Consider the following 18,829-nt stretch of genomic DNA (forward strand, 5'->3'; position numbering starts at 1 on the left):
CTATACAGAACAGTCAGTGGTCCATCATCAACACAGAACAGTCAGTGGTCCATCAACAATACAGAACAGTCAGTGGTCCATCAGCCAGGAACCTGGTCTGCAGTGCAGGAGGACATGGCTGTGAAATAAATGCCACAGGCATGCTACGTCTGTGCAGTGCAAGCAATGTGAAAAAGTGTCCACAGACTTGTAACAGTACAGTCATATACAGAGAACAGCTGGTGCCCCAAGGATGTCCTTCATATGTCCTGACTGGGTGAGAGTTGTAGGACATGACTATAGGCTGTTGTAATGTGGATGGAAATGTACAACCATGACAGACATTGGTCTCATGGATGAAAGAAGGGAATGAAATAAATAAGACACAGGTGACACACAGCTAACAACCTCCCTTACCTAAAAGAAAAAAAAAGAAAACAAGGCACACATGTGTGACTGCTCTAATTAATATGCAAAAACAACTAAGTGTATGTGTGCACAAAGTATGTGTTACAGTGACCTGAGCTGTGAGCTGAAGGGGAAAAAGAAGTTAGTCCAACCATTGTCTTGATGGAAATGAGAAGAATGTGACATTTTTTTTTTTTTTTTAATTTTTTTTTTACATGCTATCTAAAGGATTTAGTGAGAGAATGTTGCTTTATTATAAGTCCTGCTAAGAACTACAGACAGAAATGCTGAGTTGTTTTGTTGCTGAAGAGGGAGTGTCCGGTTCCTGTGTGGTGGGCTTTATTATAACGATTGTTTATATCTCTGTCAAGTCAGTATGGCCACATTTGCTTTACATAATGATGATTGTTTATATCTCTGTCAAGTCAGTATGACCACATTTACTTTACATAATGCTGATAACTCTCAGTTGTGGTTTTCGATAATATTTAAAAAAAATAAAATAAAATAAACATCTTACTGCAGACATGTTCAAATTTATTGTCTGGAGGAAAATGCGGCGAAAGATTTCTGTTTCCTTTTGCATTTTTATTGTCAGGAAAGGGATTGAAGCCATGGCTGATGATTTTTGTGTCTCTTTTTATCTGATGTGTCAGGTTTCTTTGAAAGTATGCTTGTAGGATATATATATATATTTCAAGCGCGGCTGTAAATGGAAAGTCTTTTGGAGTGTCGTTTTGCATGGAACTTTTTAAACAGATTATTCCTTCTTGACCAAAATTAGGAACACTGTTGAGACCCTGTCAAAAGTTTTTGTAACCTCCTTGCCCCAAGTTATCATGACGAGCCTGTATAAACCTTTTGCCCTCAATTTATTCAGTGAGAAATTGTGTGTACATTGTGAGACTGTTTGATGTGTATACTTCATTATTGATAGCAGTTTGAATTTGGCTAACATGCATAGCAAAAATGAAATTGTGAAATCATGTTCAAGTTTTTGCTGGCGGTTGGTCTGTGTATATAATCATGACATGTACAGTTTTGATTGTGTTTGTGACTGGGAGGGGAGGGGGTAAAATCTTTGTCATCCTCCTCCTCATTCTCGCCCCTCATTTCTCTTCTCCTTGCTCATATATCACTGCTAAAGCATGTAGCATTTCAACAGTGGATTGTAAGGAAAACGCATGGTGATTTAACATGTAGCATTTCAACAGTGGATTGTAAGGAAAACGCATGGTGATTTAACATGTAGCATTTCAACAGTGGATTGTAAGGAAAACGCATGGTGATTTAACATGTAGCATTTCAACAGTGGATTGTAGGGAAAACGCATGGTGATTTAACATGTAGCATTTCAACAGTGGATTGTAAGGAAAACGCATGGTGATTTAACATGTAGCATTTCAACAGTGGATTGTAAGGAAAACGCATGGTGATTTAACATGTAGCATTTCAACAGTGGATTGTAGGGAAAACGCATGGTGATTTAACATGTAGCATTTCAACAGTGGATTGTAGGGAAAACGCATGGTGATTTAACATGTAGCATTTCAACAGTGGATTGTAAGGAAAACGCATGGTGATTTAACATGTAGCATTTCAACAGTGGATTGTAGGGAAAACGTATGGTGATTTAACATGTAGCATTTCAACAGTGGATTGTAGGGAAAACGCATGGTGATTTAACATGTAGCATTTCAACAGTGGATTGTAGGGAAAACGCATGGTGATTTAACATGTAGCATTTCAACAGTGGATTGTAAGGAAAACGCATGGTGATTTAACATGTAGCATTTCAACAGTGGATTGTAGGGAAAACGTATGGTGATTTAACATGTAGCATTTCAACAGTGGATTGTAGGGAAAACGCATGGTGATTTAACATGTAGCATTTCAACAGTGGATTGTAGGGAAAACGCATGGTGATTTAACATGTAGCATTTCAACAGTGGATTGTAAGGAAAACGCATGGTGATTTAACATGTAGCATTTCAACAGTGGATTGTAGGGAAAACGCATGGTGATTTAAGTGGATAACTGTTTACTGAAACAACAGAGCTGTGATGACACACTGATTGTCTGTCAGTAGAAAGGTGGTTGTGGCTTTGGCCATGAATTTAAACAGTCAGCAGCCAAGCCAACAAAGAAATGACGGTTTGAATGTCACTGAATTATCAAATGAGATGCACAGGTACAATAAATGTAAATATTTGGATGCACAAACTTACAGATTTTTTTTGTTCTCTCCATAATTACGATGTGAATACCCACTGACTTTAACAGTCAGAGCAGTTCAGTGTAACAGTAAGACTGAACGTGGGTAAATTTTAGGATGAAAGTTTGGGTTCACATATTTTTGGTTTTGGATGAGACATAGGACTTATGTCCTTGTAGGTGAGCATCCCCGCTGATAGTTGTTTGTTGCACCAAGGGGACTGTTCACCTCTGCCGCTGTGTTGCTGAAGAGCGTGTTCCATGGAACAATCACAGCACATGGTGTTTATCTGCAGCATGTGTTGTTGTGTGTGTTCTTTTTTTTAATTTTTTTTTTATCAGAATCATATTGTGCCCTTACAGCTGTACAAGGTGAAAGGGAGACTGACACTGTTGTTGACACATTTCCTATGCTGATGAACATTTGAAACGTGTCCTCTTTGTGTGCTGGCTAACTTAACTCAGACTACTAGAGATTCCCATAGCTTGTGTGTGAGATGTATTATGTGTGTTTATATGCGTGTGTGCATGTGCATGTGAACTCAAGAGAATGGGAGGGCATTTTTCATGTTCAGTATGCAGTTTGCATGCCAGAAAACCTGTTGTTGTTTCTTTTTAGTCTTTGTGTGTGTGTGTGTGTGTGTGTGTGTGTGTGTGTGTTGTTTTCATGTGTTTTGACAGCATCAAAAGTTCTGTTGAGCTCCCTGGAATCAATATTGCCTAAAAGTCATATTCTTCTTAGTCTTATTGACTTAAGAACCAGTTCTTGCAGTTGCAGCACTGAATGATGAATTATTCTTGAGGTTTATAACTTGTTTAAAAAGGAAAAAAATTCTGCTGAATCAGTTTTAACAAAATGTTTACAAGATACAAGAATTCTTCATAACTTCTAAAAAAAAAAAAAAAAAAAAGAAATTGTTGACATCTCATCAACAAGACAACAAAGCATGTCTGCTCACCCTGAGTAAAGCGTTCGGATGTGTCCAGTTGATTTGAAAAAATTTCTTTTGACATTAAAACCATTTAATGAGAAGATAAAGATTGTAGTTTTTACCTCCATGATATTCATGAACAGTGTAGAAAGTTGCAGTCATTTTACCTCTCTTTCTGTAAATACTCAAGTCAGTGCTGAGTTTGCTGAATCATCTTTTAGGATTACTCCAGTCTGTGCACATTTTCCGCAAAGAAGAAAATGCTGCCAGGGATTATGACGCCATACCTGGTTACCAGGAATTAGTTCAGGTGGAGATGTACCCTGGCATACTTGGCAATAAAGACATGTTCTATTCTATTCTATTCTAAATGTGGAACCAGTTTATGCACTGGGGTTTCATTTGAAATTAGCGTACTGTCATGCCATGTTTTGTGTACGGGTTTATATGAGTGAGTGGATGAAAGATTGAATGAAGGTATGAATATTATCACTAAATGTGTAGTTGTATCTGTTTCATAAAATTGATGACACGAATGTACCTGTGAAAAAGCCCCCCAATGTAGAATCATGTGCAGCTAATGATAACCTCTGGCGAGACAGGCTGATCAGCTGTGTAAAAAAAAAACAGCTTGCAGACATTGATGCATTTGTTTTTCTTGTGTGTGTTTTTTTTTTTTTTTTTTTTTTTTTTTTATAATAATCATCTCCCTACTGTGTAAAAATCATGATTTCCCTTCTACATTATTTGTCTTGTTTTATTCCTTGTAAACTTAATGAAAGTATTTTAAATTTTTATCTTTGAAAGAGGTGCACTCTTTTAAGTTATTAATGACGAGGAGCAGGTCGGATAAAATGGGCATAAAAGGCTGTATCAAGAACGCTGGTTATTGTCAGTAAAATCATAAGCACTTCTAAAACCATTCTGAATAGATAGTGCTGATTTTAATTCTGAAACATACAGGTTATGGTAATGAATCATGGTTTCCTTTTTTTATGGTACAGCATGAATAAAATTTTGAAAATTTACAGGAGCATTTTGTTTTTTTGTATTTTGTGCAAGTTGTGTTTTGAGCAGATGATGATTTGAAAATGATAATGTTTAATTCGAAATATACTTCATTTCAATTGTTTATTTCTGTATTTTAAAACTACTTATCAACTTATGCGTGAATGCAAAGATGGTTGCAAAAAAAACCTGTATGATGAAAGCATATAATGACTTATAAATAGCTACTGGAAAAATCATGCGGATGAATGTATTATTAAACTTGCTGATTTGTAATCCAGCATTGTGTTTATGTGTGTTTGAGAGAGAGAGAGAGAGAGAGAGAGAGAGGGAGGGACAGAGAGAGAGAGAGAGAAAGGGAGGGAGGGACAGAGAGAGAGAGTTGTGTTGTGTTGAGTGGGTGGAGTTCGAAACCCCTGTAAACTGTATAAGGATTGCAATTTTGCTCATTTCCGTAGCTTCTCTGCATCAGGGGAAAAGAGAGAGAGAGAGAGAGAAGCGTCACCACTTCAGAAACTCATCTGGTTCCTTCCACCTCCTGGATGTCTGTGCACTGCTTGTGGCTGTGTTTCCATTATTGTATTGTATTGTAGTACTCTTTTAGTCACAACAGATTTCTCTGTGTGAAATTCGGGCTGCTCTCCTCCAGGGAGAACGCGACGCTACACTGACAGCGCCACCCTTTTTTTTTGTATTTTTTCTTGCCTGCATTTGTTGGTTGTTTATGTTTTTCTATGGAAGTGGATTTTTCTATAGAATTTTGTCAGGGACAACCCTTTTGTTGCCGTGGGTTCTTTTACGTGCGCTAAATGCATGCTGCACATAGGATCTTGGTTTATCGTCTCATCCGAATGACTAGCATCCAGACTACCACCTAAGGTCTAATGGAGGGGGTGGGGAATTCTGGCGACTCTGCCGGGATTCGTATCAGTGCGCTCAGATTCTCTCAGTTCCTAGGCGGACGCGTTACCTCTTGGCCATCACTCCATGTTATGATATCCTGGGAAGAGTGGGCACAGGATATTCGGGAGTTAAACATGTTTTCATGGTAGCAGTGTGGTCAGTCCAGACATGGTTGAGATGTTGATCTGCCCGCACAGTGTCCGCGAGGGTCTGGGTTCGATTCCCAGTCTCATCCTGTCTCCCGAGTTTGACCGGACGATCAAACTGAGGAACAAGTCAATCCGATTAGACGATAAACCGAGGTCCCGTGTGCAGCATGCACTTGGCGCACTGAAAAAGAACCCATGGCAATATGAGTGTTCGTTGTCCTCTGGATAAATTTCAGTAGAAGGAATCCACTCTGATAGGTTGACGAATATATAGGCTTGCATGCACTCAATGTCTGAATAACGCGTTGGATTATGCTGTTGTCAAGCATGTGCCTAGCAAAAACGCTTTTGTTAAGATAAAACATTATGTTACATACACACATCAAAATGTGACTACACACACACACACACACACACACACGCTGCATACATACATTTTAACATACATACAACAGTCTTGCTGCAAATGTGTTTATTGGTAAATAACAAAAAGCCAACCGCCTGTCTCGAGTTTCTGAATACGATAGTCATAATAACTTTAAAAGAATAAGAACAAAAAAATCTACAAGAAAATGTAATCCAGTAAGGGGTTAAAAAACAACAACAACTATTATCAAGGACATATTCCAAGAACACTCCATTGAAACATAACTGGCTTTTCCAAAAAAATTTTTCTTGGTATTTCAAGAACATCTTTTTATTTTTTTCAGTGATCAGTCATATGTTACATGAAATATGACAACAGTCATATAATGAAATCTGTCTGGTTACAATCAGTGTTATTACAAGTCAATATGCAACTTTTCCTTCCGCCACTGTTCATAACCACCATACTGTGTGTCAAAACATCAGGGAGGGGGCCGGGAGGGGGTGGGTGTGTGTGTGTGGGGGGGGTGATGCAATTGAAGCAAAATCAACACAGTTATAACATTTGTGAATTCCTCATTGAGGAAAGATTTTTACGGCTTCAGGTTTATGCAGTTTGTGGAAAAATAACTTAACAATTAGTCGGAGAGAGATAAAGAGACAGACAGACAAAGACAAGAGTCATGGATACCGTGGAATCTCCGTGGAATTTTAACGAGGTTTACTTGGATATACTGCGTTGTGGAAAAGTCACGAGACTATAAAAGATTAAGCGGAATAACAAGCTGAATAGAAGCAGATAAAACTTAACTGAGTAATTAAAAAAAGGGCATGCTACAAAACATAATATACCCTAATATAGTTACATATAGTCATTCATAGTGAAAACAGAAGACATTTATTTTCCATTACTCTGATTTCATACCAGACATGGCTGTCATAAAATCTACGAAGCTCCAATCCGTGTAGCATAAATATCATTTTGAGGAGCTCTGTGACATCCTTTCAACGACAACAATATCAGTTTGTATAAATCTGGAGTTAAATATTGGCTACTTTATCAAGGACGATATAAGTGTAAATCTAGCGTCTTGGATGCATTCATTATCACATGAGTATAGATATAAATTTGCACAGCATTAGGCACAGAAAACAATCTTTTTTTTGGGGGGGGGGGGGTCCTAGAGAACAGCAGTGTGATACGATGAGAATCCGACATTAAAAACTGCAGTAGTGAGCTGCACCAAGAAAACAAATATATATATATATATGTGTGTGTGTGTGTGTGTGTGTGTGTGTGTGTGTGTCCAATAATACTGAAATTTCACAGCTTAAGAGGAACAATTTATTTGTTTTTTTCCCCACGAATCATAAAAAAACATGCTTAAAAATAAACGTAATAAAAAGAGTAAAGTTCATGATAAGCTGACAAGAAATGCATTAAAAAAAAGAAAGAAAAAAAAGTTAAATCTTGGACAGTGTCTCAACGTCTCACAAGGAGAAAAAAAAAGCACACAAAAGCAGATCATATGTACACATTATTTTGCAAGCTTAAAAAAAAAAAAAAAAGAAGAAAAAGCTGTAGTTATTTACCTTCTTCAACTGGTTTCCTCCACAATCATACTCTCTTTAATCATTTCCCGTTTTCCAATTCAGAACGCGAAAAAGCAAGTAAAAGTGAGTGAGCCCTTCAAGGGGGAAAAAAAACACAGAGAAGAAAGAAAGAAAGAAAGACAGAGAGAGAGAGAAAAAAAAAGGTGAAGAAAAAATAAGAAAAAGAAAAAAAGAGAGATCGGCAAAAAGAAACGAAACAATCAGAGACAGAGAGAGAGAGAGAGAGAGACTCCGCTCCAAGCCACTCAAAAACCCTTTAAGATGACGTCATTTCCGCGCAGTGCCGTGCCGTGCCGTTCATGCCCCTCAGTTACGCACCAGGTGGAAAGTGAACTCCACAGTGACGTAGGGCTCGGGGCAGCACGAGAAGCGGTTGACGTGACGGCTAACGGACGAGGAGTTGATCCTCCAGCGTCCGGTGGGCTGGTACCATGACATGTCCACGGCTGGGGGTCCCCGAAGGTCAAAGTCGTCACCGTTATAGGTCCAGGAGCCGAAACTGAAGAAAAAAGAAAGGGGAAAAAGAGAGAGAGAGAGAGAGAAACAGAGAAGAAGAAAGTATTCCATTAATACAGGTCCTTTCAGGTCAAAGTCGTCACCGTTATAGGTCCAGGAGCCGAAACTGAAAGAGGGAGAGAGAGAGAGAGAGAGAGAGAGAGAGAGAGAGAGAGAAGAAGAAGAAGAAGAAGAAGAAGAAGAAAGTATTCCATTAATGCATGTCCTTTCAGGTCAAAGTCGTCACCATTATGTGTCTAGGAGCCGAAACACAGCAAGCACACAACACCTCACCGACAGCAAGCACACAACGCTTCACCTACAGCAAGCACACAACGCCTCACCGACAGCAAGCACACAACGCCTCACCGACAGCAAGCACACACAGCCTCACCGACAGCAAGCACACACAGCCTCACCAACAGCAAGCACACAACGCCTCACCGACAGCAAGCACACACAGCCTCACCAACAGCAAGCACACACAGCCTCACCGACAGCAAGCACACAACGCTTCACCGACAGCAAGCACACAACGTCTCACAGCAAGCACACAGAGCCTCACCAACAGCAGTCACATAACGTCTCACAGCAAGCACACAGAGCCTCACCGACAGCCAGCACACAACGCCTCACCGACAGCAAGCATACAACGCTTCACCGACAGCAAGCACACAAAGCAAGCACACACAGCCTCACTGACAGCAAGCACACACAGCCTCACCACAGCAAGCACACAAAGCCTTACCGACAGCAAGCACACACAGCCTCACTGACAGCAAGCACACAAAGCCTAACACAGCAAGCACACAAAGCCTCACCAACAGCAAGCACACAAAGCCTCACCGAAGAGTGCAGTTCATGGCAGTTTGGAAGTAGCCTGGGGCCTGCTCGCACAGGCCGAAGAAGCTGATCTGAGGCACCCACATGATGAGTCCTGATGACTGCACCAGAACCAGGTTACTGCTGGCCAAGTTCCGCATCAAGGGGGACTTGCTGCACACAGCATTGCATTGCATTGCATTGCATTGCATTGTATTGTATTGTATTGTATTGTATTGTATGCAGGCCCAACACAGCTTATATCACAGACTGACATTAGTTTACAGTTTGCGCACTGAAAAAGAACCCATGGCAAGATAAACGTCCTCTGGCAAAATTCTACAGAAATTCAATCTGTCAGGCACACAGATACATGCATGCACTCGAAGCCTGACTGAAATGTTGGGTTATGCTGCTGGTCAGACGTCTGCCTAGCAGATCGATTGTAGCATGTATGGTTTTGTCCGAACGTAGTGACGCCTCCTTGAGAAAGTGAAAGTGAAAAACTGGAACTCTAGAAGATACGTATGAATCTTTTTCTGCAACAAAAGTGACATAACATTGAATTTGGAAGCAAGCAGCATGTCATACTGAGGAGAATCCGATTTACCCTAAGGGAAAGTGATAATGTTGGTATTTGAAGCACGCAGCGTGTCATACTGAGGAGAATCTGATTTACCCTAAGGAAAAGTGATAATGTTGGCATTTGAAGCACGCAGCGTGTCATACTGAGGAGAATCAAATTTACCCCAAGGAAAAAGTGATAATGTTGGCATTTGAAGCACGCAGCGTGTCATACTGAGGAGAATCAGATTTACCCCATAGGAAAAGTGATAATGTTGGCATTTGAAGCACGCAGCGTGTCATACTGAGGAGAATCAGATTTACCCCGTGGGAAAAGTGATAATGTTGGCATTTGAAGCACGCAGCGTGTCATACTGAGGAGAATCAGATTTACCCCATGGGAAAAGTGATAATGTTGGCATTTGAAGCAAGCAGCGTGTCATACTGAGGAGAATCAAATTTACCCCAAGGGAAAAGTGATAATGTTGGCATTTGAAGCAAGCAGTGTGTCATACTGAGGAGAATCAAATTTACCCCAAGGGAAAAGTGATAATGTTGGCATTTGAAGCAAGCAGTGTGTCATACTGAGGAGAATCAAATTTACCCTAAGGGAAAAGTGATAATGTTGGCATTTGAAGCAAGCAGTGTGTCATACTGAGGAGAATCAAATTTACCCTAAGGGAAAAGTGATAATGTTGGCATTTAAAGCACTCGAGCAAAGCGTCGTGTTGACGATGACACGGATACTAATGTAGCACATATTCTCAGTTGGAGACCAATATGAAAGGGCTTTACAAACATGGGGTTATTTGCACAACAGGCTGCCTACCTGGGTAGAGCCACCTGAGAGCTGCCATTTGGTGCTCATCATTCGTTTCCTGTGTCATTCAGTCAGGTTTCAGTCTTGTAGGCAGCCTCACTCCGTTTCCGGGGGGCGGGGTGGGGGGGGGTGCATGCTGGGTATGTTCTTGTTTCCATAACCCACCGAACGCTTACATGGATTACATGATCTTTAACGTGCGAACTTGATCATCTGCGTGCGTATACACACGAAAGGGGGGTTCAGGCACTAGCAGCAGGTCTGCACATAAGTTGACCTGGGAGATCAGGAAAAAACATCTCCACCCTTTACCCAACCAGGCACCGTGACATGACCAGGATTCGAACCCAGGACCCTGATATTGAAAAGGCCAACGTTTTAACCGCACGGCTATTGCGCCCTGAAGGCAGTCCAGTGCCGCTCACTTGTTGAAGAGCTCCACGTCCGGAGTCCAGATGAGGGAGGGATCCAGGCGGACTGAGGTCACGTTGGTGCTGGGGGAAAACGACAAGCGGGGGTCACTCCAGGTGAAGAGCAGGAAGGCCACCCCCTCCATGTGGCCGTTCAGCTCGTCCTGACAGACACAGAACACGGGCAGCACGTCAACATTCACACATGCCACATTGACACATGGACACAGACAGACACACAAAAACACACACACACACACACACACTCATGTACACGCACACACACACACACACAAACGCTGCATGCTCGTGTGTCTCTGATTAGTCGCGTGCGTTCATCCATTGCACCCTCATACACACAGACACACATGCTTGTGATGGAAGAGCATAAATGCCTGATGCACACTCATATAAAATGTATGATGAAATGGACAGAAACGCGTCACACAAATAAGTAATGATATCCAAGATGTGTCTTCTTCTTCTTCTTCTTTTCTAATGATATATATAATGCAAGTACTAATCTATCGGACAGGAAATATATATGTTCCAGTTTGCTGTGGTTGTCATGAGGGCATTTATCCCACATTTTTTAAAATATACTCAGTGAAGCACAGGTTGTGTGTGTGTGTGTGTGTGTGTGTGTGTGTGTGTGTGTGTGTGTGTGTGTGGCAAGGTTGCATTTCCATGCCAACCAGCATGTATCAGCTTTTTTTGTTTTGTTTTGTTTTTTTGTTTTTGAACCTTCGTTCAGCTACAGTTTTTTTCTGCATGTCTGTATGTTTATATACATTTATTTCCTTATTTGTTTATCAATCATATTTTTCCCCCTCAAGGCCAGACTACGCATGTAGGGTTACGCTGCTGGTCAGGCATCTGCTTAGCAGGTGTGGTGTTGCATATATGGATTTTTCTGAATGCAGTGACGCCTCCTTGAGTAACTGAACTGGACTGAACTTTTCTGCTCGTCTTGACAAACTCTGTCTTTGGAGAGTTTATGGGTGACTGATCAGGAATGTGTCGTTTCAGAGATTTGTTGGATGTGCCCCCCTCCCACCCTACCCCACTCCCCTCGTTTTGACAAATCCCTTCACTGTACTGACATGGACAGCAACATGCACGGGTCAGTCATCAACTACACCTGTCATTTGTAAATGGCTGTCGAGCCCTGAATTAACTTTTCTCTTATTCTCTGCCTTTGCCACAGTTAACTCTATACTGAAGTAACTTTATTCTCTGACTTTGTCACAGTTAACTCTATACTGAAGTGACATTATTCTCTGACTTTGCCACAGTTAACTCTGTACTGAAATGACTCTTTACCATTGTACCAATACTAACTGTCGTGGCTCTTTTTATCATATTTTAAAAAATTGTTCATTTATTTATTTATTTATCTATCTATTTATTTATGTATCATCATTATCACCTCAGCTGCAGTAAATTCTATTGTTTGGTTTGCATGTATGAGATGTCGACTACGAATCTGAAAGTGGATGAGTTGACAGATGAACACCGCTGCTCGGAAGGAAAGCTTGTCAGAATGTAGCAAAACAACAACAACGACAAAAGCAAAAACCCGTGAAAATTCAAACAGAGGACAAGCACAAAACTTTAGTGTGGCTGACCGAAACAAGGGACATGACTTCCGTTAGAAGATGGTCAGCGTTCCCTTCAGCTGGAACACACGGAAAGGCATCTGTCGCTTACGTTTTTCCTCTTCACTTGACTTGACAACGGTTTAGGCCTCTCCCGAGGCCTGTTCGTGTTCCTAAAGAACTATTACTGAATTGGTTGCATGCGTGGCGAGCGCGGCTAGACCAAATCAGTTGCCTGACAAGCTGGGTTGTACAGACCAGGTAGGCCCCTCCAGTGTTTATCTAAGCGGCTCTTAAAGGCGCTGACTGATGGCGCCAGGACCACGGAGTCTGGGAGACCGTTCCATTGTGTCACTACTCTGTTAGAGAAATAATTCCCCCTGACATCAAGGCGAAAGCGTTGTTTTTGGAGCTTTAAGGTGTTGCCTCTGAGGTTTCCACTGAGTGACGACTGGAACACTGGCCTCTGTGCATCATAATGACCGTGAAGGTATTTAAATACTTCGATCATGTCCCCTCGCAGCCTCCGGTGTTCCAGACATGGCAGCCTCAGCAGTTTCAGTCTCTCGGGGTAAGGCTTCTCTTTCAGTGAGCCCAGGAGTTTTGTTGCTCGCCTCTGGACATCCTCGATGTCACTACATAGCGTTTTGTGAAACGGTTGCCAGACACAGTGGCCATATTCCAACAGTGGTCGGATGAGGCTCTTGTACAACTGAACAAAAGTTGTCTCAGTTGATGAACACCGGTGTGGAAACTAATGGTAAGCTCTTTACATTTCTGTTGTGACTTTACTCTTTGGAAATGTTTTTGAACAAATCTCTTTCGCCCTAAAGTCCCATAACACCCACCAGTTCTATAGCCACTCTAGTTTGATTATCTCCATGCAGTACAGAAATAAGGAGAACACGTCAAAATGAACGGAATGCAGAATACGTGATTATCTCCATACAGTATAGAAATGAGGACGACACGTCAAAATGAAGGAAATATAGAATACAGAATACATGATTATCGCCATGCAGTACAAAAGTAAGAACACGTCAATGGGAAGGGAACATAGAATACATGATTATCGCCATGCAGTACAAAAGTAAGAATACGTCAATGGGAAGAAATACAGAAAAACAGAACTCACGATTATCTCCATACAGCACAGAAGTAAGAAGAACACGTCAAGAGCAAGGGAATACAGAACACAGAACAACAAGGTGAACACGTCAAGAGGAAGGGAACACAGAACAACAAGGTGAACACGTCAAGAGGAAGGGAACACAGAACACAGAACAACAAGGTGAACACGTCAAGAGGAAGGGAATACAGAATACAGAACAACAAGGTGAACACGTCAAGAGGAAGGGAATACAGAATACAGAACAACAAGGTGAACACGTCAAGAGGAAGGGAACACAGAACACAGAACAACAAGGTGAACACGTCAAGAGGAAGGGAATACAGAACAACAAGGTGAACACGTCAAGAGGAAGGGAACACAGAACACAGAACAACAAGGTGAACACGTCAAGAGGAAGGGAACACAGAACAACAAGGTGAACACGTCAAGAGGAAGGGAACACAGAACAACAAGGTGAACACGTCAAGAGGAAGGGAACACAGAACAACAAGGTGAACACGTCAAGAGGAAGGGAACACAGAACACAGAACAACAAGGTGAACACGTCAAGAGGAAGGGAACACAGAACAACAAGGTGAACACGTCAAGAGGAAGGGAACACAGAACAACAAGGTGAACACGTCAAGAGGAAGGGAACACAGAACACAGAACAACAAGGAGAACACGTCAAGAAGAAGGGAACACAGAACAACAAGGTGAACACGTCAAGAAGAAGGGAACACAGAACAACAAGATGAACACGTCAAGAAGAAGGGAACACAGAACAACAAGGTGAACACGTCAAGAAGAAGGGAACACAGAACAACAAGGTGAACACGTCAAGAAGAAGGGAACACAGAACAACAAGGTGAACACGTCAAGAGGAAGGGAACACAGAACAACAAGGTGAACACGTCAAGAGGAAGGGAACACAGAACAACAAGGTGAACACGTCAAGAGGAAGGGAACACAGAACAACAAGGTGAACACGTCAAGAGCAAGGAACACAGAACAACAAGGTGAACACGTCAAGAGCAAGGGAACACAGAGAACACGGAACAGCAAAGTAAGGGGACCACGTACCACGTCCAGAATACGGAGGAGGGAAAGGCTGATGTTGACCCGTACAGGGGTGTCCCGGCCCCCTGCACCGTCAGGTCGCACCAGCCTGTGACTCTTCTTCAGCAGCTCGCGGACCACCGCCTCCCTCTCCTTGGCCGTGCTGCACTCTGCCTGCTGGTGCAGACCTGTAGGAGGGCAGGTCGTTGATGATGATGATGATGCTGATGATGATGATGCTGATGATGATGCTGATGCTGATGATGATGATGATGATGATAGATAGAATAATAATGATGATGATGATGATGATGATGATGATGATGATGGATATAATAATAATAATAATAATAATAATAATAATAATGATGTGATGATGATGATGATGAATATAATAATAATAATAATAATATGATGATGATGATGGTGGATATAATAATTATAATAATGATGATGATTATGATGATGATGATGATGATGATGATGGATATAATAATAATGATGATGATGATGATGATGATGATGGATATAATAATAATAATAATAATGATAATAATGATAATAATAATAATAATAATAATAATAATTATTATGATGATGATGATGATGATGATGATGATGATGATGATGATGGATATAATAATACTAATAATACTAATAACAATGATGGATACTTACATAGCACACTATCCAGAAATCTGCTCTCGGTGCTTTACAAAAAAAAAATGTTTACATAACACATTGCATCAACATTACGTACACACACCAAAATGAGACTGAACACACACACACACACACACACACACACACACACACACACACACACACTGCATACATATTTTTTAACATACATATATACCTAACAGCTACCCTCAACACATACGCACACATAGGTACGCACAAACACAAGCATACATAAACAGACGTGCGCCCGCGCCCGCGCGCACGGGCACGCACGCACACACACACACACACACACACACACACACACACACACACACACACACACACGCATATTCATATACATGCATGTAGTTATGTACACATACATATGTATACACACAAAGTCAAGCACAGCTAACGCAAAGGAAGTGGACCTGCCACAACTGAAGGTATTGCTGAGGGAAGAGATGAGTTTTGAGACGAGATTTAACTCTTTCCATACGAACGGCGAAAGAGACGACGTTAACAGCGTTTCACCCCAATTACCATCATCAAAATATTGCAAGCGGAAGGCTCTTATACTGAAGACGTTGGGTCATTCAGACACCCACTGGACATCCAGGGGTCTGTGTAGAGGAGAAGAGAGGACTGGCCGTACTGAGTGAGTTAAAAGATGCAAGGGAATCAGAATGACGGAGGTTATCGGGGAACTTGTTCCACGTCTTTGGCGATTGAAAAGTGAATAAGTCGTTAAAACCTGTGGTAGGGTCCAGCTTTAGCAACCTAAGTTCCTGGAGCTAAGTGCACGGTATGTTCCGTGTCTTTTGCAATGCAGGCATGCAGTATAAAATAAATAACAATCACTTGACCTTTTTCATTCAGTCCATTCTGAGTAGATAAGTTGTGGAGAACTTGCCTGAAAAAGAACCGTCATAACCCCTTACTAACCTGATAACGACATGTACTCTGTTCTGTATAGCCACCGAAATTACAATTGAATGACACCGTGTGATGTCGTTTGTAAGGGGTAATGACGGTGGTTTTTCAGGCAATTTACACCACAATTTACCAACTCAGAGTGGATGTCAAAGATCAAATGATTGTTATTCATGTTATACTGCATGCCTGCATTGTAAATGACACGAAATATCCAGGAATTCAGTTGCTAAAGTTTGGACATTAGAAACAGTGGAAAGTGGTGTGTCAAGTCATGAAACAGCAGCCAAAAACAATCAGCCTAAAACTGAGAAAAATGGTCCGGAGAGATACACCACTCTGGATAAACTGTGTGAATTTTCAGCCTTCCCCAGAGTTATTTACCATTATCTGATGACGTCATCAGTGACGTCACTATGCACGTATTTGATACGTTCTACGGCACTCAAGGGGTTTCTAATTATCAGGAGTTCATCAACAACGGTAGGAACAACAGCATCAGCAGCAGCAGCGGAAGCCATACCAACAGCAGGAACAACAGCTTGTTTCGTATTGTCTCGTTTTGTCTCGTCTCGTCTCGTCTCGTCGCGTCTATCTCGCAGTCTCATAGTCAGCGGTGACAACCCGCAGCGGCAGCCATAGCAACAGCAGGAACAACAGCTGCCTCGAAAAGACTTGTTTCGTAGTGTCTCGTTTTGTCTCGTCCCGTCTCGTCTCGTCGCGTCTATTTCGAAGTCTCATAGTCAGCGGTGACAACCCGCAGCGGCAGCCATAGCAACAGCAGGAACAACAGCTGCCTCGAAAAGACTTGTTTCGTAGTGTCTCGTTTTGTCTCGTCCCGTCTCGATCTCGTCTGTCTCGTAATCTCCAACCCTAGGGGGCGATACAGATGACTCAACAGCCGGCTCTCTCCCATCTCTCCCTGTTCCACGACTCTCTCAAAGGCAGACACTCAGTCTCAGGCCTGTCCATTCCGAGAAAAGGCAACAACAACAGCAACAACAACACAACAACGCAACAACACAACAACAACTACCACCACAACAACCACAATAACCGCAACAACAATATCAACAACAACAACAGCAGCAGCAGCAACAACAACAACCACAACAACAATAACAACCACCACAACAACAATGACAACCACAACGACGACAACAACAACAACAACCACAACAGCATCAACAACAACAACAACCAAACCAGCAACCACAATAACCACAACGACGACAACAACACCAACAGCAGCAGCAGCAGCAGCAACAACAACAACAACAACAACAGCAATAACAACAACAGCAACAACAACAACAACAACCAAACCAGCAACCACAACGACGACAACAACGACAAACGTAATTAAAATTGTTTGTCTTTGGATCTATGTTGTTTTCTCTTTTTTTAGTGAGACTTATGTTGTAAGCCATGGAATATCTGACACAAGGGCTGAGTGTCAACCAAAGCCACCTACCTTTCAACCTGTCAGGTACATGCTTCTGCTTTCAAACGTGTTAGAGACGTGGTAGGGCCATTGTGGGGTGCTGGGCTATTTAGGCCAAAAGAAGGAATGAAGGGAAATGTACCTGGGAGGCCATAACTCACCGGGGGTCCTGAATTGAAGGGGGGGGGGGGGGGGGGGGGGGGGCTAAAAACTGACATCATTTGAGATGGGGACGGAGGGTGCAACAGTGCACGATCTCTCTCTCTCTCTCTCTCTCTCTCTCTCTCTCTCTCTCTGTGTGTGTGTGTGTGTGTGTGTGTGTGTGTGTGTGTGTGTGTGTGTGTGTTGTATTTTATTATTACATTTTTTTTAAAGTTACGGAATCAGATTACCTGTACGTGTTTTCCTCCACTATAATAATTTATTGTGACACGTGTTTTCCTTTACTATGCTATTGTGACACATGTTTTCCCCCGCTATCTTATCGTGACACGTGTTTTTTTCCTCCGCTATAATGCTGTGAACATCTTATTCAAACTCTCCAAGACTGTGTCAGAGAAGTGAAAAACTGGATGACAGAAAACAAACTGAAACTAAACGATGATAAGACTGAAGCCCTCAGACTCCTTCCTCCATCAGTAGATGCCACTTCCCTGCCTTCCACTGTCGATCACGGAAACTCTTCTCTCTCATTCTCTGATCATGTCCGTGACCGTGACTTTTTCCTCGATAAAGACATTTCCATGCAGCAGCATCACATCAGCAAAACCTGTCAAGCAGCCTACTTTGAACTCCATACGCCACTACCTCACACTCGACGCAACCAAAACACTAGTTAGTTCTCTAGATTAGACTGTTGCAACTCTCTTCTCATCGGTTGTACGCTAACACTCCTCAGACCACTACAGCAGGTACAAAACTCCGCCGCCAAAATGATCTATAAAGCAAAAAGATCCGCACACTGCACACCCTTCTAAAAGAGTTGCACTGGTTACCCATAGAGCAAAGAATCAAATACAAAGCCGCCTGTCTCTGCTACCATGTCATATCTAGAGCTGCACCCCGATACCTCTCTGACATCTTTCAAATCTATGTACCCTCCCGCTCTCTTCGCTCTGCTGCCGATGATAGAACCTTCCTCGTCCCAAAATATATAAGAGAACAGCACGGTGGTCGAGTCTTTTCATCATCTGGTGTTCAAATATGGAACTCTTTGCCTCACCACGTCCGTCACAGCCCCTCACTGCCTTCTTTAAATCTAACCTCAAGACTTTCCTCTTCCAGCAGCATTTCCTCTAGACCCTCTCTCATACATGGAAGGAGTTAGTTGATTG

At 42.0% G+C, this 18,829-nt stretch overlaps 1 protein-coding gene across 1 annotated transcript in view; it reads right to left on the reverse strand.

Annotated features, from left to right (window-relative positions):
• Positions 1 to 6,048: 6,048 nt before the first annotated feature.
• Positions 6,049 to 18,829, reverse strand: part of LOC143286405 (acetylcholine receptor subunit alpha-type acr-16-like) — a 13,900-nt gene continuing 1,119 nt past the window's right edge. The window contains exons 3-6 of the mRNA XM_076593964.1: positions 14,477 to 14,640; positions 10,700 to 10,848; positions 8,915 to 9,064; positions 6,049 to 8,072 (exon numbers count right to left, since the gene is read on the reverse strand). Of these exons, the coding sequence (XP_076450079.1) occupies positions 7,880 to 8,072; positions 8,915 to 9,064; positions 10,700 to 10,848; positions 14,477 to 14,640 (656 nt within the window). The 3' untranslated portion in view covers positions 6,049 to 7,879. The remainder of the gene's footprint in view (positions 8,073 to 8,914; positions 9,065 to 10,699; positions 10,849 to 14,476; positions 14,641 to 18,829) is intronic.

This window comes from Babylonia areolata, chromosome 10 (genome assembly GCF_041734735.1).
Source record: "Babylonia areolata isolate BAREFJ2019XMU chromosome 10, ASM4173473v1, whole genome shotgun sequence".
Taxonomy (NCBI): Eukaryota; Metazoa; Mollusca; class Gastropoda; order Neogastropoda; family Buccinidae; genus Babylonia; species Babylonia areolata.